Raw genomic sequence first — 27,638 nt, 5'->3', positions numbered from 1 at the left:
TCCTCCTTGTGCCCCTGAACTCCATCTTGATTCTTGCTTTTTCTCTCTTTCCTGGTTCTCTGCAAGATTCCCATCTGAGTCACTAGAGCAGCTCTCCTTTGAAAGCCAGCAGAGGCAGGATGGTCACTGTGAGGAAGGAGAGCCCCATTGCCACCCACACTTCAGAACCACTGGCCATCAGTGAGTAACTGGAATTATCTGACTCAGTGCGTCTCTGAAGGAAACAAGAACCCTTCTCTGATCCATGTGAAAAACGTGGAGGCAAAAATAAAGTGCCACAATTTCCACCATCTTGAGTTATCCTCTTAGAAAAAGATTACACATTGGAAATACACAATAATTACTCCCTAAATTAGGTGGCAAGAGACACCCAACCCTGTCTGTTGATTTTAGTTACCTAAATAATTTTAGATTTTGTAGCTTTTTTGCTGTGTCCCCCGCAGAGTTCACACTGAGTGATCTAGATGCTTGGTGTCATGTTTCTCATGTAAATGAATTGTTTTCCAATAGATTATAGCTATATAATCCTGCTATGAACAGACACTAATAGAACCAAAGAATCTGTGCCATTCTACCATTCCTGTTAATGCAGCTGTAAAAGGGAGAAAGGCTTCTGTTTGGTCTTAGTTAATATTTGTAGAGCTGACAGTGAAATAAAAAAAAAAAAAAGAAGAGCAAATTGGATACAGAAAATGAGAGTGCAACTTCATAACACTTTCTAGAAAGATTTCTTTGCAGTGTAAAACTGTTTAGATCTATGGCTTTTAATGTTCATCTTTTTCATCAAAATTTGTTTTGAATAAAAAATAATTTTTATTTCATTACAGAGTCTTGTGGTGTCGTTGATTTCTCTACAGGTGTACATTGGTATGATGGAATACCGTTGATATTTCACTTCTAACATTGCAAAAAGTGCAACATCCATGCAAACCCGCACAGCGGCATGGTCTGCAGAGCCAGGCTGACAGAGAAGCTGAGCTCTCGCCACGGAGCTGTGCAAACCACGGATTCAGACACTTGATTATCTGCAGCCACCTCTGGCAGTGACTGCAGCCGCAATCTCCCGCTGCTAGCAAATGTGACATTTGCCTTGGGGGCTTTTTTTGTCACTTTTTCTTCGGGTATGTGTGTGTGTCATCACCAATACCCACCTTCTAATATACTAACTGAAAACAATTTTAATCCTTGCTAAAGCGCTGCTAGCTTTATTAGAGGAATGCCAATACCGATCAGGACGTTCAATCTCTTGCTTCATTCAAAGAGATTTTAGAAGGAAAATGAGGATGTTTACGAGAAGATGGTGCTTACAGCATTTCAGCCGCTCGTAGCAGCCGATCTCCGTGCGAGAGCAGCGCCCCGGGCCGCACCTGAGGGCTGCCCCCGCCATGACGGAGCCCGCCCGTCTCCCGGCAACGCTCCCAGCGTGCCCCGCGCGCCGCGGGCCCCGGCGGGCGGCGCGGCCGGCGGGAGGTGAGAGGCGCCATTTTTAAATCGCTCGGGCCGGCGGCAGCCGCGCCTGGCGGGGCTGTGGGGGCATTCCGCTGTGCGAGGGGGAGCCGGGGTGTGCGGAGGACCGGGCTGTAAGGGGGGAGCCGGGCTCTGATGGGGGCTGGACTGACCGCGGCCCTTCTGCGTGCGTGGGGCCGCGCCTCTCGGCGGACGGGCGGGGAGGCCCCCCTGGCCCCTGCCCGGCTCCCCGCGCTCCCCCGGCCCGGGCCGTTGCTGACCGCGGAGCCGGGACAGCTGGGGGAGCCCAGCGCTGCTCTGTGCCCGCTGCTCCAGCTCCGCCAACAGCCGGCTGCGGCCTCTGCGGCCTGCCGCGTTCGCCATCGCCTGGCACAGTTGAGGGGCAGGAGCAGCCGCTCGCTGCAGGCTTTCAAGTGTTTACGCTTGTCTGCTTTGCTTTCCACCAGCGATCCTCAGCCACGTTCGCTGTGAGGAAAATTATTATTTTTCTGCGCTTCTGGATGTGTGTCAGCCGTGTTAGTGTTAATCCTCTGACCGAGCTCCTACGTCTATAAGTAAAAAAAAACAAAACAAAAACCAAAAAAAATAAAACCCAAAAAAACCCCAGCAAAAAGGTCGCAGTGACTTAAGCGGCTCACTTGCCCTCTCAGTCGATCTTTGTTCATGTGCTGTAGAGTGTATATAAAATCATTTTATGATGATCATGTTTCTGCCCACAGGAGGTGTGGGATACGTATGCCAGTGTGAAACCTATGCCCTCCCTGAACATCTCTATTTTTGAGTCAACATGAAAGGGAAGTGATTTTTCAGAAGGGTTTTGTTTGTGGACTATAGCTGTATTTGCAAAAAACAGACATTTGTATGCCCGAGTAGAACTTTGAATGAGATTTTAGTGAGTGAAAGTTAATGTGTGTTTGAAGGTCTCTTACCATGAAAAAACAGTGGGAAACATACATGGTGTGTGGAGACTGGCTGCTCTTGAGTATAGCTCAATTTACCAGGTGTAGCTCCCATTCAAAATTCAATTTGATCAGTAACTACTGTCAGTTTAACTTGGTGGTGTATGTGGCTAAAGCACAAATTTTAGCCCTGAGTTAAAAGAGAACCTTGTTTGTTGTTTTTCACCTAATAAATAACTGGATCTGTAGTATAAGACAGAAACGGAAAGGTTTGTGCCGTGTGTAGGGATGGACACTGCAATAGTATGTGGTTAATTGTTGAAACTTTGACCTTGAACAGTGTTGTGGAGGGAGTGGATAGTAGCTTGCATGAGATTGAGGTCTTCTGTAAGGCAGCTGTCATACAGATATTCTCCAGTATTTCTGCACTTAGGTGCACAAAAGAGTTTAATGTTTATTTTCAGTGGATTCTCTGCAGTAACATCTGAGCAGTGTCCAGGTTATGGAACTCTCTATAACAAAGGATTTCCTGTTTCTCTTTGGTTTTGCCTCCCTAGATTTTTTTTTTAAGGTGATTGCTTTGACTGTTGCAAGTTGCTGATGACAGATCAGTAGAATCTGGACTGTTAAAGTAAAATGCAGCGTGCTGTCACATTTCTCAAATTATATAGAAGGAGGTTTGGGGTTTTTTATTACACACTTGATGTTTGTTGGAAGTCTGATCTGTCATGAGTGTGTTGCATAGTTGTTTAAGATAGGGTTTGTTTCACTGCATTGTAACTGTGTAAAATCTTGGTATCTAGTCCAAGGCTGTGATTTTGTGCACATCTGAGCTCTGTGCTGTGCCAGCTCTCTGCTCCTGAAAGGAGAAAGGCTTGCTCCTCCTCTTGTCTGTTTACTTGGCTCTTTGTTCCTTTCCCCTAGTCCGTACCAGCTGCCCACTTTCACTGATGATGTCGCTTGCTGGATTTTTCCATGAGCTCGTGTGACTCACTGACCTCACAGAAAAACTATTGAGTGTTTTCTGCTTGTTTGAGTGTGTTGGCTTCTTGAGTTAAAACAGTCCATGAAGGGGTCTGATGAATGACAAACACAGGAATGGGGACAAAGAAACTAGGGACAGTGAGCTCTTGTGTTGGATTACACTTTTGCATTGGATCATTATCTGGTCTTACTGGAGACTCTTGAGCAGGCATGAGAAGGGGTGGTGTTTGAAGAGTTGCTTTAATGAGGCTGTGCTTTCCTTGAGTTTTTCACTCTTTCAGGCAAATAGTTCATTGTTTCAGAAGATCTTGGCTAATTGGATTAGAAAAAAAGAAAGAGTAAATAAAGAGGTCTGGAGTTGTGACAGAAGCAGGCAGAGGAATTAGACCATGAATTGTGTGAAGAAGCTCTTTGACTGTCACAGATTTTACTGAGAATTTTACTGCTTGAGCAAAACCTGGCACAAGGCTAAATACGATCAGGTTTTTAGTTAGTTGCAAAATTATATTCATTGTATCATCTCTAGCTGTTTAAAACTGCGTTCAAACAGGATAAATAGAAGTGTTTTAAGTGTGGCATGGAAAAGAGAGCCATGAGTGACTTATGTATGGCACTCAGGGGAATTACCAATACATGGTGCAGTCATGTCATTTGGTTATGCCAGGTGAACAAGAAGGAAGCCTTGCTGTTGTAAACAAAATGCCATAAAATTCAAAGAAAGAATAAAATCATATTGATATATCATATTTTTCTCTAAATGCAAATATTTTCACTTTTAAGAGCTTGTAGCAAAGAAAAAGTTAAAATAATAGAGCTGAAAAATCTTGCAAAAGAAAAGCCCTTTCATGATGTGCAGCTATAAAGAGGAGAGATGTATAGTAGGTCATTCAGCAGTGTTTCTCTCTTGAGGAGGAGAAAAAATTGGAGAAGAAAGACAAAACAAAGGTGATTCTTGGAAATTAACTGATTTACTTCACTACAGTAAGTATTACCATTTTACACATAGAGTGTGCATTTCCTAGGTTTCGGGACAGTGCACCAATGCCACTTATACCTGTGGAAAATGATGTTATGGTTTCATAGTATGAAACCATTGGGGTGACTGATACAAGTTTGCAGTTTGGTAGCTTGATAAAATTTGGCAAGTAAGTAGGTGCAGAATTAAGTTTAGATATGATGGTGGGTTTAGTTTCTTTAAAGTATGTTTTATGCTTCTCCACTCCTTGAACGCTTCTCCACTCCTTGAACACATCTCCAAGAGAGGAAGAACCTAGTGTTCTTCTAAAGTATTTCTCAAAAATTATGGGTGTAGTCTTTGTGTAATTTTGAAGATTATTTAAGGCCTGTTCACTGACTGTGAGCAACTACTGTCAGCCGTTAGCACAGAAGAGATTCTGGTTGGTAATACACTTAAAGTATTAACATTCCTAAATGTTGTTGACTATTGGCAGTGTACTGCCAGAAAATATTTTGTGATAACTTCTGAGAAAGAACCCCAAAACAACAAAAAACTTTTTTGCATGTGAATAGATTAAATACTACAAATTGCTCTTTGTGTTTTCGAGGAAAGAGCTCTCATGAGGTAATGAAATCTCTAGTGTCTGTTTCACAGTTGTCACCAGGAGTGCAGATCATTACATTTGCCGCTAGATGTCCCTGCAAGCCAAAAGAGTTTTGTTTCCTTAAATACAACAGGTTTTTGCAGTCTGGAGCATTGTTTTGTCAGCTGCAATTATCTCCCTCTCTCTTCTCCTTTTATCTTTTTCATGAAATCTTCATGCATATGAATACATGGCCAGGTGTGTGTTTTGCTTTGTAATTTGTGCACTTTTTGATAGTAACGAAAGCTGTGAGGAGAAAATATACTTCTCACCTGCAGCAGCTTGGAATAGAGAGTACAAAAAGCTGTGTTCCAGCTTATCTTGGCTGATGTTGTCTCAGAAAACAGAGTGTTTTCTCAGTGCCTTTGACTTTATCTCCATTACGCCACTTCAAAAATACTTCTTATTCAAGTAAGCAGCACGATTCAGACCCGACTTTAAATGCTGTGTTCCTAATTCTGAGCTTTGGCTTACAGTTTGATAGTTACATTTAGTATCTATAGCATATGAAAGCAAAGTGCTATTGCCTGGATGTTGGGATATTTTGTTGTTTTGGTTTGTTCTTATTGTTTGTGTGGGGGTTTTGTTTGTTTTTAATAGTGATGTGTTAACCCTGTTGATATGCTTAGAAATTTTTTGGGACATGCTGCCTTGAATTTTCTCTGTGTACCAGACCTTTCTCTCTTCTCACATGATTTATTGTCTTTAGCATCACTGATCTGTTTTCCTCATCCAGCTGTTGGTTTAACAATTGAAAATGTCTTTATATTGAGCTTGAAAATTGCTGTTGTCCTTTGTTTCTCAACAGCCAACAAAATTCAGGGATGAAAAAGAGATTGTATTGATTAGAAGGGTCTTCAAAACCTATGTCATTGATGTTTGAAATTGGTTGTGCATTTATGACAGTCACAGAGGATAATGTTCTTTATTCTGATTTCTTCCTCTTCATTCTTTCAGCAAATTTGGGTAAAATAAAATACCAACTTGCTGTTGTTGCTTTGCCTAGACTGATGTTATAAGTGGTAGATTTTTCTGACCTTTTCTTGTTTTAGCAATGGAGGAAGGAAAAATGGGAAAGAAAGTCATACATTTACCTTTTGTTGACATTATCATGTCTTTGTGGAATGGGTGGTTTTTTCCCAGTATGGAAGACAGATTTTCATCTTGCTTATAGCTCAGGAGTTTATAAAATCAAATTGTGTTTAAGATACATCCATGAAAGAGTGCAGTGGTAGAAAATGTACATGCAACTGTGCATGTAAAGAAGGTGAGGTGTTTGTAGTGATGGTAGAGATTTATCATTGTTTCTGTTTGAGTTTTACTTTGTACAAAGGTACACTTTGCACACAGCAGACATGGACTTCTTAGGCATCAGTCCAGCTATGCAAAAAGCTAAAATGGCAGAGTAGTTGTTTTTAAAGCTTTGTAACTTCCCTAAAATTCAGTTACAGTCCTCCCTCCCCCAGATCCTGTAGAAGTGTCAATAATGATCAGATTAATACCTATTGCTTCAAATATCAAAAAGCACCAATGAGGCATATTAGAATACTTCCTTATTTCTTAGGAACTCTTGATTTGCATCTTTCCTCACACCAATCTGATACTATCACATTTTGTAAGTGTCTTTCAGGAAAGGTCACAAGAAACCACAAGATAAGCTTTGAAAATAAGGAAGTGACATATTTCAGAACTGAACTGTGGACAGATGTCTTCCAGGCTGTCCCTGATACCTTAACTCTTCTCCAGAGAGAATTGATAGAAATTCAATAGAGAATTATCTGTTTTTCTTCCAGCTGAAATACTGGTGTGTTGATTAATACAAGATGTTACGACAGTGTAACAGACTTTTTAATAAGTAGTAAGAAAAGCTGTGTGTCTGCTGTGTGTGACCTCTGCCTGAACTCTGATTAAAAAGGCATGATTAGGGCATCATAGTTGGAATCTCAGTGTATAGCATAAGTAAAAATAACACATCATGTAATCTTTCAGATAGTAGTGGTTGTTCTTATTTTGTATTGACACAAATGACCTTCATGTTTAAGTGTATTCTATGCCCCTGGAAGCACTATTACTTCTCAGGGCAGGCTGCATGAGCAGAGAAGAGTTGCACTTTCAGTAAAGGTTTCTAATCTGTGTTGCAGCAGAACGAGGATTCTTCTGTACTTAAAGCAAAAGCAGTGTGTGAAACCTTTGAGCTGTGAATGTACTTGAATGCTAATTACATGTCCTTGTATTTGTTCAGGTGTCTTGATCTTCTGAGATGTCAGCAGAACGAGTGAATGGTCTTGTAGATTAGTTATACATTAATCTTGTCTTCTCCATACTCATCACGAATAGTCCTCATACAATGGATGGTTTGGGCAACCTCCTTCCTCTTGTGGGTGAAAGTGGTGAAGCAGCTAATTCACAAGAAATACTAAAACTTTTGATGGATGAAAAAATGCGAAGTGAGCACCACAAAGCAAATTACCAAACTTTAAGGGCAGAACACCTAAGGTACATCAATTTAAACAAATTTCTTTCTTTGAGTTGTTAAAAGGTAAAGCTAGATGTTGGAAGGGATTTATTTGTATGTGTGATATGTGTGTTAGCTATTTCTGTGTGTAAGGACAGATTTGAATGTTGTTCATATAAGAAAAGAAACAATTCAAAGTACCTTAAGACATTGCAGATGATGCTTCTGCAACACTTTTTATGTTTATAAGTGTGGGATAACTTTTCTGTATATTACAGAAAGAGGGTATGAATAGCTTAGTTCTTATTTGGTGTCTGTATGTTTGCTTCTGTGTGTGAGTCTTTTGAACTTTAAGGTCTAATTTTAAAAGGTGAATATAAAGTAAATATGTATTTGATCTTTCAGATTACAAGAGGATTATACCAAATCACAAGATGAATTGAAACGGTTGTTAGTTGAAAAACAGGCTGTACATGACAAATTTCAGCAGCTTCTTGCTGACTTCCAAGAGCAGTTGCTGGCTAAAACACAAGAGCTGGAACAAGTGAAGCAGCAGGTGAGATAATTTACTGGAAGGATTTGGTATGTGTTTTTATCCTGTAGTAGGGCCATGTAGATTTTTCTGTTAATGCAGCATGCATATACCCAGCTTGGATGTATTTCAGATGTCTTGAAATTCACCCAATCCAAGTAATGGCTCTTTTCTAGAGTGACTATGGGTTGAAATTACTGTTTGCTTGTTTAACTGAATCACCCAAATCCTGTTGTTAGGTGCTGTGTAAGACTCTCAGTCTCTGTCTGTGCTTGCTCTGCTGTTAAGGGGAGAATCATCTGTCTTGGAGGGTAACTTAGGTGCCTAAACCTGTTAGGATAAAGTGATTAGAAAAATAGATATTTGTTTCTCTTTGTGATGACAGCTTTCTTCTTTCTTTTTCTTAAAAAATCCCAAACCAAAATCAAACAAAAAAACTCCTCAACATTTAAGATAACTTGGGTGACACTCTATGCAACTGATTGTTTCCTTAAAGTAATGCAGGACATGTTCTTAGGAAACAAATATAATCACTAACGAAACGATCCCAGACTCTGAAAGGAGGAGATGCGCCTCAGCACCATATCTAGAACTAGTTTCTAGGGACTTCAGAGTACAGATAAGTGAAAGAAAAGTAGAATAAATAAGACTGTCACAGTTGTGGATGATTTTTTTTTGTTTTAAACTCTGTTTCTTGGTGAACCATACCAAGAAATTTTATCAAAATACCATACAGAATGGAGCTTAAGGCAAGGAATCTTTCCTGATAGTGTTTTTCATTCGAACCAGTACCCAAGTACCCATTGGAAAACACACACTAATATGTTTTGCAAATAATTATTTGGTGTTGCTCATTTATATCTTTTTGGGTTGGTTCACTTACTGTTAGACACTAATTCTTTATCTTTTATGTGAGACTGCTTTTCCTTCCCCCATCCCCCACAAAGGAGATAAATCTCTTGGCAATTCAGCCTGCAATTTGTGTTGCTTCTATTGCTAAGTGCTGACATTCCAAATGCTTCTGCTATCTTCTCAGAATATTTTTAGTTCACTAATACTTTTTAGCTTCTGTAGCTACTATTGAAATTTCTTTAGAAAAATATAGAGAATTAAGTAGAATTCCAAAAATCGTATTTTAAATACTTTTTTCCTGGCTATGTGACCTATCACAGTGTAAATAACTGAATATGACTAATCACTTGTGATACTTTTCTGTTTCAAGGTGCTAACTCCTCAGAAATTAGAACGGTTAAAAGCAAAAATGTATGAGGAATTGGAGTCTCCTATGAGAGAGCGTTATCAGAAGCTAGAAAATGTAAGTCATTGAAATTTTATTTTATTTAGGGTAGTGATCACTACTTTATAGTTCTTCCTAAAACCTTAAGAAATTAAAACTGAAAGGGGAGCAAAGTATGGCATTATTTCTCTGGTAATGTTGTCCCAGGCAGGGAAGATTGAAATCATGGAAGAGGTGACATTCAGTTCATCAGAGACAACTTGTGAAACAATAGGAACATTGCATGGACATTTAAAGGAAGTACATTTGAAAACTTTTTTTTTTTTTTTGGTCTAACTTAGGAAGTAGAAAAATACAGAACACTATATAACAAACTTCGTTACGACCATACCTTTCTGAAATCAGAATTTGAGCATCAAAAGGAAGAACATGCACATATTTTAGAAGAGAAGAAAATAAAATATGAGGCTGAGGTACGTAGACTATTATAGTAGCTTAGACAGTATCTCTGACAAAGCTGCTTGAACACTGTGGAACTGTTGGTACTTGAAGGGTTGTCAGTTTGACTCCATTTCATGTTTGTTTCTATTCTCTTAATTCTCAAAGCACTTCTGTGACTTAGCCTAAGGCTGCCTCTGTAGATTTGTTCAGTGATGGGTTGCAATATTATTTGTGCTATTAAAAGTAAGAATAACTTACTTTCTGGTAAATGACTGCCAGTATGTTTGCTTAATGCTGTTTTTAATCACATTTGTGATTTGTGACATGATGCTAATTTGAAATTAATAAATTATCTGAGTAACCAATGTAAGTTTAATCTTTAAATTACTTATGTGGCAATTTATCAAGGAAGAGATATTGTTAATAGCAGATAAGTGTACATTTAGCCATGTACTTGTCATGATCTTAGTTTGGATCAAGGTAGTGATAATCAAAAAGATACTGAAAACTTTGGTAACTTTATTTCATTTGTATTAGCTCCTGAAGAAACCATTCGTTCATTTCTTTGGACTTTTGAAAGTGTATGTAGCTAAATAAATTGCCAGCTGATTTAGGTTTTAAATATATACATCATTGTAAATGAGTTGCAGATGTCATTTGCATATCCATTTAAGTGTTTGTCTGGAAGCATATATTCTAAGATGCCAGATTTGAATGTATTACTCCAAACATCAGACACAAATCAAAGCAATCATCACTTGCAAAATCAATCCAAGTTTGCAAATGCAGTGCATTAAAAACAGAACAGTTGTTCTTCCTGGAGCTAAACCCACATGCTGCTTTACAGCCTGCCTCTCTCATGGGCTTGTTGAGTTTTTGCTAGTCCTGCAGCTAATTAGCACACTTACACAGAATACAAATACCTTGAGCCCAGGGCACAGTGTGATCTGGTTTCTCTCAAAGGCTTTTTAACATTCCATGTCATTTTGCATAAGGAGGCTGTAAAAACATCCTAATTCTTAAATGATGGCTTGGGCATATCATGCAATTGAATCTCCCCATAAAAGGCATTTTGGAGGGCTTTTGCTGCAGAAATCAGGTTTATTCGTAGAGAACGCTGGTGAAACTTTTAAAAGGACTGCTGCAGATCAGAGTTTGGACTAGTCTCCAAATATGGAGAGAATTCTTATGTACCTTTCTTTCTCACTCTTTTGCTCCCGCTGTTATATTCAGTCCACGTAACTTATTTTGAAATGTAACAATCTATGAATTTATGTGTTTGTTAATTACAGTCTCCAGATTGGCTTGTACCTTTTGTACTACTTTGTAAGAGAGAGCTGGGGTTTTCATTGTTGTTATTGGTTTGGGTTTTGGTTTGGGTTTTTGTTTGTTTCTTTTTTGGTTTATTGTCTGTCAGGGCCCAGTCATGTTGGCTCTCTGGAGTTTTTAGCAGGTTTGAGTTCTGTTGTAATTATAAAATAGTGGAATCATAAGTTGGAAGAGACTCTTTATAGTCCAAAATCTTGTTTAAAATATTGAAGTGTAATGAGATCAGGTTGCTCAGGTCCATGTCCAGCCAAGTCTTGAACATCTGCAAGGATTGGGATTCCATAATTTTTCTGGGCAGACTCTTTCAGTATTTAACCATCTTCATGGTAAACTTTTTTCGTAATACATAATTGGAACTTCACATGTTCCAAATTGTGCCTGTTGCTCTCTTCCCATCACTGTGCATCTTCTCTTCTCTGAGCTGAGGCTTACTTCTCTCAGCTTGTCCCTATATGTCATATTCCCCAACCCTCTGAACACCTTAGTGGCCATCTGGACCTGACACAAACTCCCCATGCAACTTTGCCAGTACTGGAAGGGGGACAAAGGATCACTTCTCTGGATCTGCTAGTTATCCTTCTGCCAATCTGCCAGGATTGGATTGGGTGCTTTGCTGACTAATGTTTAGCTTGTTGTCCACTAGGATCCCCAGATCCTTTTCCATGGAGATACTTCCTAGGCAATTGCTACGGGCCTGTACTGTTGCATTGGATTACTCCATCTCAGATGCATGTCTTGCTCTTCTTGTTGAAGAGGATCCAGTTCTGTCCATTCCTTCAGCTTGTCCAGATTCTTCAGGATCTGTCCAGATTCTTCAGTTCTGCCTTCCAACAGATTGACCATTTTCCCCCAGTTTGGTGTCACACTCAAGCTTGCTGAAAGTGACTCCATGCTATCATCCAGTTTGCAAATAAAGACATCAGTCAGTGTTGCACTCTGTCTCAAAAAGTCCACACTAATTACAGACATTCAGATGGTCTTGCTTTGAATTTCCTACTCTAAACAAATGAATGTTTAAATGTCCACTGCTGCTCTTTTCTGAATTGTTAACTACTGTAATTGTTGCTGCCTGACACCTAACCAATGTAAGAACTTTTTATTTTTCTGATTAACAACTATCAGATTGCAAGACTGGATAAAGATAAGGAAGAACTCCATAATCAGCTCCTTAGCATTGATCCCACAAGGGACAGTAAACGTGTGGAGGCACTTTCTAGAGAAAAGGCACAACTGTGTCAGAAATTAAAAGCCTTAGAAGCAGAAGTAGAAGAACTAAGAGCAGAAAGACACAACTGTGTTGTGCAAGCAGAAAATGTTCAAAGAGTACAAGCACGACAGTTAGCTGAGATGCAGACCATGATGCGATCTCTAGAGGTAAGATTTTCTTTTGTTTCCCCTCCTTGTAGAGTGTAGTAAGAATAAAACTTGGCCTGACAGAACTGTCACTGAAATCACTGATAATTTTGCCATTGACTCCACAATTTGAATTTCTACATTTCAGATTTAAAATCAAATTGTAGTTGACTGGGAGTCATACACTGCCAGTTCAACTTTGGACAGTCTCTCAACTGAGAAATTCTGCTGAATGATCTCCTTTCTAAACAAGCGAGTTAGATCCGTATTTGTAGTCAGTAAGGTCATGTCAGCACTTGCCATTTAGCTGGACTTAGAAACCAATATGTTAATAATCTGCTGCAGTAATTCTTTATTCTTTTCAAAAATGTCACACGATGCTCCTCTCTTTAATCCTTTCCTCATCTGTCATCTTTTTTGCTTACCAATGCCTCTTCTTTCTCCAACACATTACTGCAGCTGCTTAGTACTCAGCTGTTGCTCTCCCTGTTGTTCTCCTTGGTATTTCTGGGCTGTTGCACTTTTCCACTGTATTCCTCATCTGTCATCCTCAGACCTTCTGTCAGTCCTTGCTACCTCTCTAGGTAACAAGCCTTTTCATCTAGATTCTTCACACAGTTGCAGCATGCAACTGGTTCATTTTCTTTTTTACTATTATCAGTGCTGTATACTTCAGTTACAAAATGCACTGATCTCAACTTTAAAAGTGCTGTAATCTTCTTAGACAGCTTTAAAGAGAGCCCTGCTGAAAACAGAAGTGTTTAGAAAAAGGAAATCATGTATTAGATTACCTTTTTGATATTCAGTAAAGATCAGGGTCATGTACTTGTAAAGATCGGAGTCTGTAATGCAGTAATTGCATTTTATTTCCTCTCCAGGATGTTAATTCTTCTGTCAGTATGACTGCATAGGCCAGCATATAACACCATATGTAGTTACACTGTTTATAGCCCAGTAATTTACTGGTAAGCACACCTGCAGCCTCATAACCAAGTCAGATTACCACCACTCCTTTTCAAGGGGGATTGAAAATGGGAGTGATTCTGTGTAGTAAAAATAGTAGTAGTAGTAATAAAAAGTAATAGTAGTGTGTAGTAATATTCTGTTAGTAAAAATAGTTGTGACTTTTTAGTAAAATTCAAGGCAATTGTTATATTGGAATATATGGTTGAGCAAAGATGAATATTTATAGATCATATTATATATTATTATGTTATTATTATTAACAAGAAAGTAATATCTGAAAGCCCAGATCAATCAAATATTTCAAATAAGTAACAAGAGGCAACCCAGCTCCAAAAATCTTAAAAAATACTTCCTTCATTCAAGGCAGAAAAGAAGTCTGCTGAACAACAGGTTGATCGCATTGAAAAGGAACTGCTGACGAGTCATGAGCAAAACATGCTCTTAACTAGCAAACTTCACAAATCTGAACGAGAAGTCAATTCCTTAACTGCTCAAGTAAGTACTTTTATGGTATCTTAAACGTTTTTCACATCCTGTTATTTTTTTCTGCTTATATTTTAGACTAAGAATAAAGTAACAATGTCTTCTGCTGTGACTTAGAATAGGTATGGAATTTTTCCCTTAGTTCCAGTTGAAAGACAAAGAATATGTGACTTTACAGGAGGAATGTCATACCTAAAAGTATCTCTAAAGAGTGAGGTTATGTTCTTATTATTCCATCTTCTAGATCTTTTTCCTGAACAGAACAAGACTTGTGAAGTATCTTCATATTCATGTTTTTAATGTTCATGAAAACAGTCAACCTTTAGAGCTTTAAACTGATCTTTCTTAATTTTTTTCTTTTCTTTTCTTTTTTTCTTTTCTTTTTTCTTTTCTTTTTTCTTTTTTTTCTTTTCTTTTTTCTTTCCTTTTTTCTTTTTTTCTTTTCTTTTTTCTTTTCTTTTTTCTTTTCTTTTTTCTTTTTTTTCTTTTCTTTTTTTCTTTTCTTTCTTTTCTTTTCTTTTTTTTTATTTTTTCTTTTCTTTTTTTCTTTTTTTTAATTTTTTAAATTTAAATTTCTTTTTTCCCTTCTTTCTTTTTTCCCTTCTTTCTTTTTTCCCTTCTTTCTTTTTTCCCTTCTTTCTTTTTTCCCTTCTTTCTTTTTTCCCTTCTTTCTTTTTTTCCTAATGGAGCCACGGCTGCTGGAGGTCTTAAAAACTATCCTGTGAATGGGCTGTGTTAGCTACAGGAAGCAAGCTGCATTGGAGTTACTTGTGGAGATTCAGGTTATATTAAAAGCAGGGTAATCAAGTTAGCAAAGCCTTTTTCTTGGATTAATGCCAGCATAGCTTGTACAGAAACATTTCAGTACAGAATTGCATCACAGCATTTTAAGTTGACCATTGTCTTAACATATATTTGATTAACTTTGTTGGATTGGCACCAGATCTTAGAATTTTGTTCTATGTTTGTACACTTTTCCTTTTATTTTTTTGAGATCTTTTTACAGTGCATATTTATGAGTGCTAAGTATTTAATTTTGGTCATTCATAAAAAAAATTCTAATTTTCCATAGGAATAAGGTATAGCTATTTAAAGCCTCTTTATGTAAAATGCCATACTTGGCCCCCATGAATGCTAAATAGGAGGGGAAAACTTCTGGTAAACATGTTTCAGTCATTTCCCAGACTATATCAAAGATTGTTACAGTCTTTATTTTTTGTATCAATTGGTCTTCTCTGCTCCCCTCCAGAAGCAGGACAAAATAAAATGTTGCAGTGATGTTTCTCAAAGGGAGGAAAATAGAAGCTTTACTATACTAGCCTTTACTATATAGCCTTTACTATACCACCTGCTTCCGCTCCCACTCAAACCTATTCCTGAGCACAGGTGCATGTTTGTCTTCTGGATTTTCTGCCTTAAAAAACCCACCTTAAATCTTTTCAAGTTGCCCTGAAATGTTATCAACTTGATATATAAGCAACTAAATCTTCCGTGTAGTTACTTAATAAGCTAGTGTGTCATTCTTAGCCTTTTGCCACTTGTATATGCTAGCAGGTTGTAATTACATTTGTCATTGTGAATGGATTTTCATTATAAGTGCTTTCCTCCAGATATTTAATTTGCATTGACCGTGTAATTACTGCGTTCAAATGCCTAAACTATAGAAAGTTTCCATGCAAGCAGTAATTTTCTTTGATTTGATGTTCTTAAAGCTCCTACTTTTGTGAGGCTATTTGATGTGTCTGTAGAGCAGTATTTGATTTAAAATACACTTTAAAACTATGAAGACCTGGATTTTGAGTAAGTAATGTAGCACACCAGGGGGACTATTACTCGGGGAAGGAGTTGATATTCTGACTTTGGATATCACTGTTTTGATTTACTTGTGGAGATTAAATTTAATTTTATTTTAGCTTGATTCTGAGGTATCTTTAGTCAGAAGTGAAGTAAATATATATATAATTTTATTATAGTTAATTTGATTTGATGTTGGTTTTTCTAATTCATAGGTAAAAGAACTTAAACATTCACATAAGTTGGAAGTAACAAATGTCAAATTGGAGGCAGCAAGAACAAAGAGTGAAGTAGAAAGAGAAAGAAACAAGATTCAAAGTGAAATGGATGGTAAAGTATGAAATTATTTTGTAATTATTTCATCTGGTTACTTCAGTTAGAATAATACAACTATTTTTTTCTCTGAACGCTCCCCAGCAGTCTTCAGCTTCTACTTCTGGTCTAGGTAATAGATCTGACAATTCATTTGGTATTTGAAATAATTGTGTTGTTTCACTTGCTCTACTAGGCTAAGAACAATTGAGAGCAGTTTTTCATTGATGTAAATTAATGCATTTGTGACACAACTTGAGCATAATCTGTTTCAAATTATGTACTTCATATGGTTATTTTTTCTATTATTGCTAAGTTCTCGAGTCTTTCATACTCTGCTTGAAACTGTATCGTGCCACAGAGCTTCAGCGGTTGGGGTTTTTTTGATTCTGTGTCTGTGGAATTGATAGCAATTCCATAAGGCTGCCGCATGAAACAAAATACAATACCTAGCTCATGCTTTGAAGGAAACAGGCATTGCTGTAAGATACCTGATGCAGCTGAGTGTGTAGGCAAGTTGAAATAGCTTTCTAGAGTGAAAAGGCCAAAACTTTCTAGTACTAGTTGTGTTTAAATCACACAACTGTACAATTACACAGTTTTAAACTGTCCTCACTAATTGGCCATAGCCCCAAAATATTACCTTTGTCTTCCTGAAATAATTGTTTCTGTTCACTTGCTTTAATATTAAAGTCCGCTAAGAACAATGAAAAAGTGTTGTTTTCTGTATTGACAATATACTTACGGTGTATTGCAAACTAGAAACGTTGGACCCTATGAAATATGAAACTGAATACAGACAAGATTTAAGTTAACCTGAACTTACTGTGGAATTCCATTTGCATCGCTGAATTAGCTGAAGAACCAGGAGTCACTGTTAGAGCATGTTGGCTTATTTGCCAGTGAATATGGGTGTCAGTTACAAGATTTTAGTTTGTATAATTTGTCCCTGCCTATAAAGTCATAGTTTTAGAAATGCCTCATTTGGTAATATAGGTAGATTAAAATGTGTGATTTGTTGTAGCCCAGTTACTAGTTTCACTGACAACCAGTTTCTGTTTACTGTAAACTTTTCCAGAAAATGAAAATTTTGTTGCTTGACCTTTGCATAGCTGTTATGGAACACTTTTTAAAAATTTTAAATCCAGACACAAGTGTTTTGTATAAATTGCTCTGGAGTTTAACTCTGTAATAATATCAACTGTTTAATTACTTTTGTTTATTAAAGTAAGAAACTCTTGTAGACCGTTATTCCAGTGTAATGGTTACTTTTCAAAAGTTTTGGAAATATAACTGTTATATTAAGAAAGGTCTCTTCTTGTTTTCTTGTGTTTTGGTTTTTTCCCCTTCCCCCATTCATTCTATCATTTGAATTGAGATTTTTAATTTCCTTTTGTGAATTTATAGTTATTTGAATGTAGGATCCTAGCAGATTCTTATCAATAATATGTTTAACTTTTTTTAATGTATAATGCAGGATTGCTGTCCGACAAGGAAATTCTTACTGCAGCTGTTGAACGCCATAAAGTGCTTTTAGTAGAAAAGGATCGGGAGCTAATTCGTAAAGTGCAAGCTGCCAAAGAGGAAGTTTTTGACAATATTGCAGCCTTACAGAATGAAAAGTATGTCTACTGATTTCCTCCTCCGTTTCTAAAAGAGGACTGTTTTGTGAGACTTTTAAAAATATCAGTCTTAACTCAACACTTCTGGCAGTTTGTAGTGATTCTTGTGTGCATGTTCAATAATGTTTTAGGTTAGAACTCGAGAACAGATTAGCTGATCTAGAGAAGATGAAACTGGAACAAGATTCTTGGAGACAATCTGAAAAGGATCAGTATGAAGAGAAACTACGTGCTGTGCAGATGGCAGAAGAATCTAGCAAAAAGGAACTTCAGCGTTTGCGGTAGTTGACTTTTCTAATCTTAGCACAAATTTCTCATTTTCCCCCCTTAATGCCTTTACAGTAGACAGTAGAAAAACTTATTATTCATAGATACAGAAATCTTCATTATGAAATGTTCATTAGTGTAGATTGAACAAAATTATCTTTTGCACTATGTAAAAAAGAGTGCAGAATTAAAAATTAACTGTTTGAAAAGATAATACTTTTCGTCCAAACCTTTAAGTGTTATTTTCAATGGCCATTTTGAAGTAATGATTTGGCAATACACCTTTGTTAAAACTAGTTAAGTGCTGGCTGCTGGCATAGCCCCAGTGTTAGAGTAAACCATTTCTCAATCCAATGGCACCATAGCAGCAATTGGCAAGCTGAGACCCTAATATGATATCTCTGAGTTGGTTATTATGGTTGGGAGTTTACTTGGCTTACTGTAGTTTAAGGTCAGCATGATAAAATGAATCATATTCCCAAAGTCTTATTCATGTGAATTCTAAGAATGAATAGAAATATATTTTTAATACTTTTGTAGTTAAATGTGTATCAGCCTTTCAAATAATGCTATTTATTTGTCAGGCTGATTTGTCCTAATTTATGGCATCTGTATTTTGATTAGATAAAAATAAGGATGTCTTACACAATTTTAGATTAAAAATTCAACAGCAAGCTATGCAGACAGAGGAGCTGGAAGAAAAGAAATGTGAAAATGCTAATCTGAAACAGGTAAGGTTTTAGTGCATTGTAATGTTTTATAGTGAAATGCATTCTTTACTGTAGTTACCATGCCCTGTATTTGAAGATTAGATTGAATTTTTAAGGCTTTTTTTTTTTTTCCCTTGAGGGATGAAATATGTACTTCAGATATTTAAAGGAGAAGTGTTCAGAAATCAGTTGTGCTTTCCTGGACCTCTATAAATGGATTACAGTTTTTTGCTTCATGTGTTTTGTCAGTAACAGGGATTTCAAAGCTGAATGTTCATAGACTGGTATGTTGAATATGGTTATGCACTATTTAACTGGAGATTCAGTTGCCATGGAGACTTATAAATTGTTTCTAGGTAATGCTTTGCATTTACACTGCATCTCTCATCTGAGGTTCTTCAAGTGTTTAACAGATGTTTCATAAATGAACAAACTAGTGTAAAGAGGTATATTTCTATTTCAGAGTCAATTGATGGCACTGTTGAAAATCAAACCTATTTTTTTTAACTCCTGCTTGCCTGTGATGTTGTTTAGTAGGTAATAACAATGGCTGTGCATTAAAGGACTCTGCAAGCTGTGTGCACTTGAGACAATTATTTTTTTCCTCATGAAATCAGAAATTGAGGGATCTTAAGTGTCCATGTGGGGGGAGGAAAAGGAAAGGGAAATGATCATTTGTATATGCTGGCTGCAGAGGTTGGACTTTGCAGTGCTTCCTTCTTTTGTGAATTCATCAGTACAGTCACTGTTGGCTGTAACACTCAGTGTGTTATGAGACAGAAGAGCCTGGATAGCTCCACAGCTCTGCCACTACATATTCCATGGTCCTCGAGTTCAGCCCTGGGGCTAAAGTGTTGGATTTCTGAAGTTCTGGGGGACACTTCAGTGGCAGAAGAGTCCTGCCTATCTTTCTTGTTTTAACTACAATAGAAACCCTTTGTCACATAGTGATTTACTGTAAAGCTTCTGAAGAAATTGTTGAGTATAGAGAAAACAAACAAGTAAAACAGACTAATGAAAAGCTAAAGCTAGTTGGCGTCTCCATTTTGCATTGTCTCAGTATCTCAAAATCAATTGTTCATTATTTGCATACCTTCTGAAATTGAAAAAATATTTTTTGTTTTGGTAGCAAATAAATGATATCCAACTCCAGCTTGCCTCACTTTCTCAATCAGAAAAGGATTTGCTAGAATCTAATCAGAAGATGAAGGAAATAATAGAGAGATTGAAACAAGAATGTCAACATGCAAGGGCTCAAGCAGAGAAAGCTCAACTGGAAACAGAGAAGTAATTTTTTTCTTTTGGCTTTACTCTTCATGCTGCTTGTGTTCTTCTCATGTGGATTACTTCACTGTGGATTGTAGATTCTGAATAAAGTCCAAAAGTTAAAATGAACAGGAAATATTGGACAGTTGTAAAAAATGGCTGTACATTCTGTGGCATAGTATGTATAAAAGCTTTCCTCATGTCCGCTTTAAAAACAGGAGTTTGTTTCCATTTGTATCTGTTTAAATTAATTATTGATTATTGAGATACACTGCTTGCATAAAATGAAATTCTACTTATACTGAAGTGAGTGTCAAACTTCTATAGGTATAAAAGGATCAGACAGTTCTTTTAAGAGTGTTTAAGCTATATGTGTGAAGAGAGCAGTCAAGCATTGTATTACGCATGATAAGGTTCCACGGTCCCACTGTGTGAATACTTCTTTCTCTTTCCCACTAGCTACTTTTAGCTGATATGAGGAAAGAAAAAGCTTATAGAATATCTTCTAGTTCCTCTCATCAAAATTAAAATTCATCACTTTCCTTTTTCGGACAAGCTTGACCGCATACCATCAAAGAATGACAATAAATGATGAAGGAAGCCAAATTTTATTCAGGTTCCATATAGAAATTAACTTTCCATATAGAAATTAATTTTCCTGGAATTTAAAGATTAATTTGTCAGTCTGAAATGGCTTTACAGAATTTCCCATTTTAGTAACCAAATATTTGTCTAACCAGTACTGTATTATTGTGTGATGGGTGCTTTAAAGTCAGTATCCCAGATTAAATATAAAACTTCCAAAGGGTATAACGTAAGTTCTTTTTGTTTTAACATCTCTCTTGCTACTAATTGGTACTGCAATTGCTATGTTGTCATTAGTTTAAGTAGTGCTTTTAAATTTAGTATTTGAAGATATTATTGGATTTGGACTGCAGAGTATGTCACTAGCACATTAAATACTTTGGATGTTTGCTTTAGGGAGGTGTACTCACATGTTGAGTGAGAGCGTTGCTGTTACTTGAATGAGACTGTCATTTTCATTTACATATTTATGAATCACAAAACAGTCAGGACTAGGTTTTCCTGGGAAGGCAGTCCTTAGAGATCACTGAACAAGTATTAGGTACTGAGAGCTGCACTAAGGCTGGTACTGCAGAAGTGAAGCAGCTTTGTAGCCTGCATGTAAGTCCTGCAGGTCTGTGCCATTGCTACCCTGGGAGCCTTGGGTCATGCTTCCATTGTTTTTATGAATCTGTGAGTGATAGAACATCCTTCCTCCATTCAGTAAATTCTTATGAGCTTGAACACCAAAGAGTTAAGTTGCACCAAAGCAAGAGGAAGTGAAATAGGGACCAAAAGTTGAGAAAATAAGATAAAAAGTTTCAGATAAATAAAGTAGTGCCAGTTGAGCATTGAGCAGAAGTAGGCAAATCAGCTGCATGTCTGGCTGTGTCAATCTTAAAGCTTGGAAATGAAAATGTGAAAGGAGAAAAAAAAGCTAAAGGCAAACTATGAGACTGATGCAGATCAGAGATGAGCTCAAACAGGGACTTGTTTAGCATTTTGGGAACAATGTTAGTGGCATTTAAACCAACCAAACAACAACAATAAAAAACACCTAAAGAAACCCTCACACCCAACTCAAGCATTTTTTAACCATGGCCTCAGCTGAAATCCTTTTACTGCTAAGCAGTGCTCGTCCAAAGTGCTTTGGTTCCTGGGTACTAGTAGTTATTTACAGTCAAGAGTGAGGTACAAGCCATGCTGTGTCAACTAAAAGAGCCATGACAGATGACACAGGGGCCAGGACTCTGTTTCCCAAAGTGAGAGTGGATGATGCCCAATACTTCTACTGTGAGGAAGGGAGAGGTGGTTTGGTGAGAAATTTATGGAGATGCATTCAGAGTCCCTGTAGGGAAACTGCATCTGCCCAGGACTGGAGTAGTGGTAGATGCACTAATATCAAGCCTTGATCCTCTTAAAATCTGCTACATAGAATCTCACAATTTGATTTTAACTTTTAACAGTAATGTAATTAAATATGCCATTAGTTCTTGTCTGCTTTGACTCACAATACAGGTAGCCCAAACAAACAAGGCAGCATGGAGAAACAGCTCCTTTCCTATACACTGCTAGAGAACACAGCCTAATTTTAGTGTGTTGTAACCATGCAAAAGTCTAAGAAGATAGCATATGCCTTTGATGTGTGTTCATCTGGAATGTTGTCTAGAAACCATATTAGTAGGAGCTTCCTGTTGAGCTGGTGTTTGTTCTGGTTGGGAGCATGTCCTAAGGAAGTCTGTTACAAAGATTTAGTAGACCCCATAGGGCAGCACCCTGCTCTCCTAAACAGAGAACGTAGTTGTCAACTCTTCTGACAACTGACGTTTGGAATAGGCATCTGCTCTTGTGTTCCACTGTGATGGTTTGACCTAAATTGAGGAATTTTCTCTGGGTGGTTTGGCAGCATGCCAATCCAACAAGGCACCAACAATTAGCTTCTTAGAATCAGTTTTCAAAATTTGATGGTTGAAGAAATCCTAGGATAATGCTCAGGTTCAAATGTTGTAGTCACAATTAGATTGTTAATATAATCAAATTTATGTCAGATCCTTGAAGTATATGAAAGTAGGAGTTGTGAAAAGATGCATCTGTTTCAAGAACCTTAAGGTATTAACTGAATGTGCTGCTTTGTTTGTATAACCTCTTACTTTTTTAACCTGATTTTTCCAAAGGACTTCAGAATACCAGCATATGGAATGGCTGCAGGAGAAACATATGCTTACTCAGCACATCACAGAGTATGAAGAGAAATACAAGCAAATGAAGAACAAGCTAAGTCGAGCTGCTGTTGCTCAGAAAAAGGCATGTTGTCTCTTCCTTTTTGAATAAGCCAGCCTGTGTAAAGTTCAACTTTATGTTGGCCAGCTAGAAATGTTTCAATGTTAAGAGTTTATTGGCCGTCTACTGTATATAATAACTAAATATATTGTGTTCTTCAAGATTAGCATAGAAATAGCTTGAATGACACAGAAAAGAATATTACAGCCAGCAACTTTGTTATTACGCCATCAAAGATTTTGTGAGGCTTTCTTGTACACACGTGTGCATTGATCATTAAGAGGTGAACACCTTGATGAGGGATGATGATACTAGATACTGGACAAATGATGTTCTACTTTCCCTTGATGGAATATTAAAATTTTATTTCTTCCCCTAAGCTTACTTTTTATGAAATAGTTTGGAAGGAAAGGCAGGTTGTTTGTTAAACCTCAATATTAATTAGCAGTGTTATTCACTGAACATGGGTTATGAAACCTACCAGTACCTTTTAAGGTCATGAAAAGTTAAGATCAATATGAGAAAAACCAAACAAACAAAACCAACAAAAACAAAACAAAAAAAAAAAAAAAAAACAAAAAAACAAAAAAAACAAAAAAAAAACAAAAAAAAACAAAAAAAAAAAAAAGAAAAAAAAAAGAAAAATAAAAACCCAAAAAAAACCAAAGAAAAAAAACAAAAAAAAAAAAAAAGGAAGCATACTTTTTTGGTTTTGCTTATACTCATTTATATGTAGTCATTTAAAGGATGACTGTTGTGATTCTCAGATACTGTTAATGTTTATTAGTACAGCTGGTCACTGACCAAGTGACTGGCAGCTGTGCCTCTTTCATTCCCATTTTCCACCTCTTCTGTTTCCCATCATGGCAATCTAAGCGCCTTCAAACAACACATTCTCTTCTTAAGGAAGGAAAATCCTACAAAGTGTCACAGCTTGAAACCACATACAGTTTAGATTTAATTTTTACAGGATCTAATCTATTAAGGTATTGCTTAGCTGTTTGAAACATCTGTTTGACAGAGAAAGACTCTCAATGACAATAAACAAAGGAGGATGCATGAGAAAATAGAACTTTTGGAAGCCAAGATGGAAGAACTAGAAAAAGAAAATCAAGTGTTAAATAGGTAATAAACTTTGCTTTTTCTTAGCTTGAAAAATTACATATGCTCAAAGTATGACTTAAAAATATGAAGTATTTTTGAAGATACATGTTACTTAGATTAGTAACCAGAGTCTAATGGCCTTTAGCACTAGAATTCTTTGAATAGGTTCTGTTCAGGATGGGCAGCTGAGAGCTTATGAGACAACTGCAGGGCTGTCTCTTCAAGAAGAAAAAGAGAAAAAATACATGATAGGCACAGTTGCACGAATCCCTTTAAAAGAAGTAAGTGAACAAGATTCAGAATTGCAAGAGAAACAGACATGGCATCATCTTTGAAAGATGAAGTCCTGTTTTATCTTTCTTCGTTCAGTCCCTATGGAGGGCTTGATTTGAATAACTAATTGAATGTGGCTTGTCTGACTCACTACTGTGAATGGTATTTAAAACTTATTTTATGTAAACTCTAATCTATAGTAGAGCAGATAGCTAAATATGTAGAGGGACATTTAGACAGACATGTAGGCAAAAGAATGTACACAGATCTACCTTCCAGTTCTTCTGTGTAAAGATAGGTAGAAAGTGGGGGTGTTCAACAGCAGAGCACTCTTGGAGAGCTGTGCTGCTGTGTTGGGACAACAAAGATCTTGAGCAATAAGAAATTTATTTCCTAGACAGAATGTTTCCTCTGAAGAATATGCTCGCCTCCAGAAGAGGCTAAAGGACTTGCAACGTCGGCACAATGAATTCCGGAGTATAATTCTGAATCCTGACATACCGTCACTCAATCCAGTCAGTGTAACGCCATCATCTGCCTTGCCTCCTGGGCCTGCAACATCCTTCTCCTTTCTTCAGGTGGGGATATATTACAAGTTGTGAAAATAATACAGCAAAAGAGAGTATTGAAAGACTTCTTTTTTACTGACCTTAGTCTTAAGGAAGGCGTATTTCATCTTTGAACACAAGTAAGAAATTTTGAGTTAGCTAGAGATGTTCCCTTCCTTGCAATAAGAAGGAGTACTTGAAAGACAAAGGATATGTTACAGAATGTAACAACTGGGTAGTTTTAAGCCAGTTCTCTATACTTTGTCCTTCCCCTCAGAGGCTTCAAATGGCTCCTTCTGAGCAAGAAACGGTAGTGTTGTTCTCACACCATGGTTTCATTTCAGTATTGCTGCTCTTGATTTCTTGTGTGGTTAAAAGCATCTTAGGCTGAGCTGCTGAGGGTGAAAATATCTCTCGCTGAGGTTGACCAGGTTGACTTTACAGATTTGTGGTTACTGAGACTTCAGGTTTGTGTGCACCTTCATCTGAGAGGACAATATCTGCAAATGTATTTCTTCCTAATGCTGTTCATCAAAATTGTCAGAACAATAGCCATGAAACACTGATGAGTAAAATTTAACAAATAAGGGTGTTTTGGACTTTTCTTTAAGGAAAATAAAAACTTTTCTTTAAGGAGAATAAATGAATGAATGTATTGCTCATTTTGGTTCTTTCTAATTGTGTAAAATGTAATAGAGCAACATTTTTTTTCCTTTAAATTTCAAGGAGGAGCAGCATCAAAGAGAGCTTGCCCTGCTTGGCAAGCGATTGGAAGAACTTGAAACCAGACAAAGAAAACAGCTGGAAGATCTTGGACCATCTAGAGAGCGGCTAATGGTGGGATGCAGGGACTTGGCAAGAAATAAGTTCACTGGAGAAGATGAAGCACAAAGTGAGGACTCCAAATAAAATCTGCATACTCTCAATGCTGTTAGCTTTCAATAATTTATCTTTTGTATGTGCTTTTCATATTTTGCCAAAAACGTGGTTGTATGTGCCTGAATAGCATAAGATATATTCTGCATAGTTACCCCTTTGTGGATCAGCTTGTTTTACTGCTGGGTCTAAGGACCAGCAGGACTAAGGAGTTTTCTCACTGGGAATCATAAAAAGAATATGCAGGATTGCCATTCATGACAGGGCTGCACCCTGAATTTGTGTTACCAGTGCAGTGATATTTAGCATAGCAGCAGTTACAGGCTCAATATTGGGATTCAATTGCAGACAGTTTTCCTGGTCCACTCGATTTCCCCTTCTCTGAAGTGCCACTTCTCTGGGCATGTGTGGGGGAAATAGAAGTCCCTTCCACTATAAGCCAAGAGCAGGTTTGGGATGATTTGATGAAGCTGAATAGCCACAAGTCTGTGGAATCTGATGTGCATCTCAGGGTCCTGAGGGAACTGGCTGATGTTGTTGCTGTGTTTGGAAGTCATGGCAATTAGGTGATGCCCTCAGTGACTGGAAAAGGGAAACATTGCTCCCATTTTAAAAAGGGAAGAAAGGATGAACCATGAAATTACAGACCAGTGTGCCGCACCTCTCTCTGGGATGATCATGGAGCAGACCCTTCTAGAAGATGTGCTGAGGCAAGTAAAAGACAAGGAGGGGAGCCAAGGTAGCCATCATGGCTTTACTATGGGCAAATTGTGCCTGAGCAATACGGCCTTCTATGACGGAGTGACAGCAACGGGTGACAGGGCAACACCAACAAATGTCATAATTTAGACTTCTGTACAGCCTTTGATATGGTCCCACATGACATGGCTGATCTCCAGATTGAAGAGACATGGATTTGATGGGTGAATCGCCATTCAGTGGATAAGGAATTGGCTGGATGGACACAGCCAGAGTTGTAGTCCATGGCTCTCTGTCCAGGTAGTGGATGGTGATGAGTGGGGTCCCTTAGAGCTCACTCTTGGGACTGATGCTCAAGTGCAGCCTCAGCAGGGTCGATGACAGGAAGATGAGCTCTGCAGCTGGCACCACAGAAGGAAGGGATGTCATCCAGGAGTGGGCCCATGGGGACATTATGTAGTTCAGCAAGTCCAAGGGCAAGGTGTTGCATCTGGGTAGGGAAAATCCCAAATGTGAATATAGACTGGGAAAAGTCACTGAGGCCAGCCCTACAGAGAAGGACAGTGGAGTTCTCATGGATGAAGGGCTGGTCATGAGCCAGTGGCGTGCATTTGCAGCCCATAAGCCCAACCACATCCTGGGCTGCAGCAACAGCAGCATGGCCAGCAGGGCAAGGGAGGCTTCAGGGATACTATTTTTCTAGTATCTGAAGGGGGCTATAAAACTGAGAGGGATTTTTCCTATGTCCAGAGAGTGTCAGGACAAAGGGCAACAGTTTTAAACTGAAAAGAACAGATTTAGATCTTTACTTTGGAGGTGGTGAGGTACTGGAACAATTTGTCCAGAGAAGTTGTCGATGCCCCTTTCCTGGAAGTGTTCAAGGCCAGGTTGGATGGGGCTTTGAGCAACATGTACTAGTGGAAGGTGTGCCTGCCCATGGCAGGAGGATTGGAACCAGATGATCTTTGGTCCCTTCCAACGCAAACCATTCTGTGATTATGTGAACCATTGCCAAGACTCCTTCTTGCTAAGGTTTGTTTTTCAGTATTTTTCCAGAAAGTCAAAACATTAAATAATCTTAGCACAAGAAACTTGGAAAATTGTTTTTCAAGGTTTGGGTTGTTTAAAATAAAATTGACATTTAATATAAAAATTAAAACCAATTTTTTATAAATCCTTTAATACTTACTTGATAATATCCTCTTACTTCTTCAATGTGAAAGTTAATGTATGCTATTCTGGGTTGCAGTTTTGATCACTAACAATGCTGTAATCCACATCTAGGTTGGTATTTTGATGCAGATAAAAAGGATAAAATGAAATTTAAAAACCCCTGAAAACTTTTATTTGTTACCTTGACAATGTGCCTCTTGTATTTCTATAATGGGAATAGGCAATAATTGGATTTTTTAATATAATATAGCAGAGATTAGTATAACAAATTGCCTTCACATTATGTAAATGTACGTCTGTGTTTATTCCTACTCTAATTTGTTAACTACAACAAAAATATTTATTCTAGGTTGAATATATTTTTTCAGTTCATTATCAGTCCAGTAAAAGAAATTTGTGAAGG

The 27,638-nt window shown here is 37.6% G+C and overlaps 1 protein-coding gene across 2 annotated transcripts; it reads left to right on the top strand.

The window, feature by feature from the left end:
* Nucleotides 1-1,436: 1,436 nt before the first annotated feature.
* On the top strand, nt 1,437-25,517 carry CEP83 (centrosomal protein 83). Of its 2 annotated transcripts, none has more exons than XM_053977490.1 (16): nt 1,437-1,470; nt 7,194-7,447; nt 7,812-7,962; nt 9,161-9,253; nt 9,517-9,648; nt 12,068-12,319; nt 13,628-13,759; nt 15,757-15,871; nt 17,331-17,475; nt 17,607-17,756; nt 18,398-18,473; nt 19,582-19,739; nt 22,457-22,586; nt 23,584-23,687; nt 24,337-24,517; nt 25,214-25,517. In XM_053977490.1, the coding sequence occupies exons 2-16, from the start codon at nt 7,299-7,301 to the stop codon at nt 25,394-25,396; spliced, it is 2,151 nt and encodes a 716-aa protein (XP_053833465.1). In that variant the 5' UTR covers nt 1,437-1,470; nt 7,194-7,298; the 3' UTR covers nt 25,397-25,517. The 2 variants fall into 2 exon arrangements, with proteins under 2 accessions (XP_053833465.1, XP_053833466.1); XM_053977491.1 differs by lacking the exon at nt 1,437-1,470 and adding an exon at nt 1,625-1,934.
* Nucleotides 25,518-27,638: the final 2,121 nt, after the last annotated feature.

This window comes from Vidua macroura, chromosome 5 (genome assembly GCF_024509145.1).
Source record: "Vidua macroura isolate BioBank_ID:100142 chromosome 5, ASM2450914v1, whole genome shotgun sequence".
Lineage (NCBI taxonomy): Eukaryota > Metazoa > Chordata > Aves > Passeriformes > Viduidae > Vidua > Vidua macroura.
The sequence above is the reverse complement of the archived record's forward strand: the minus strand, read 5'-3'. Positions and strand labels throughout refer to the sequence as shown.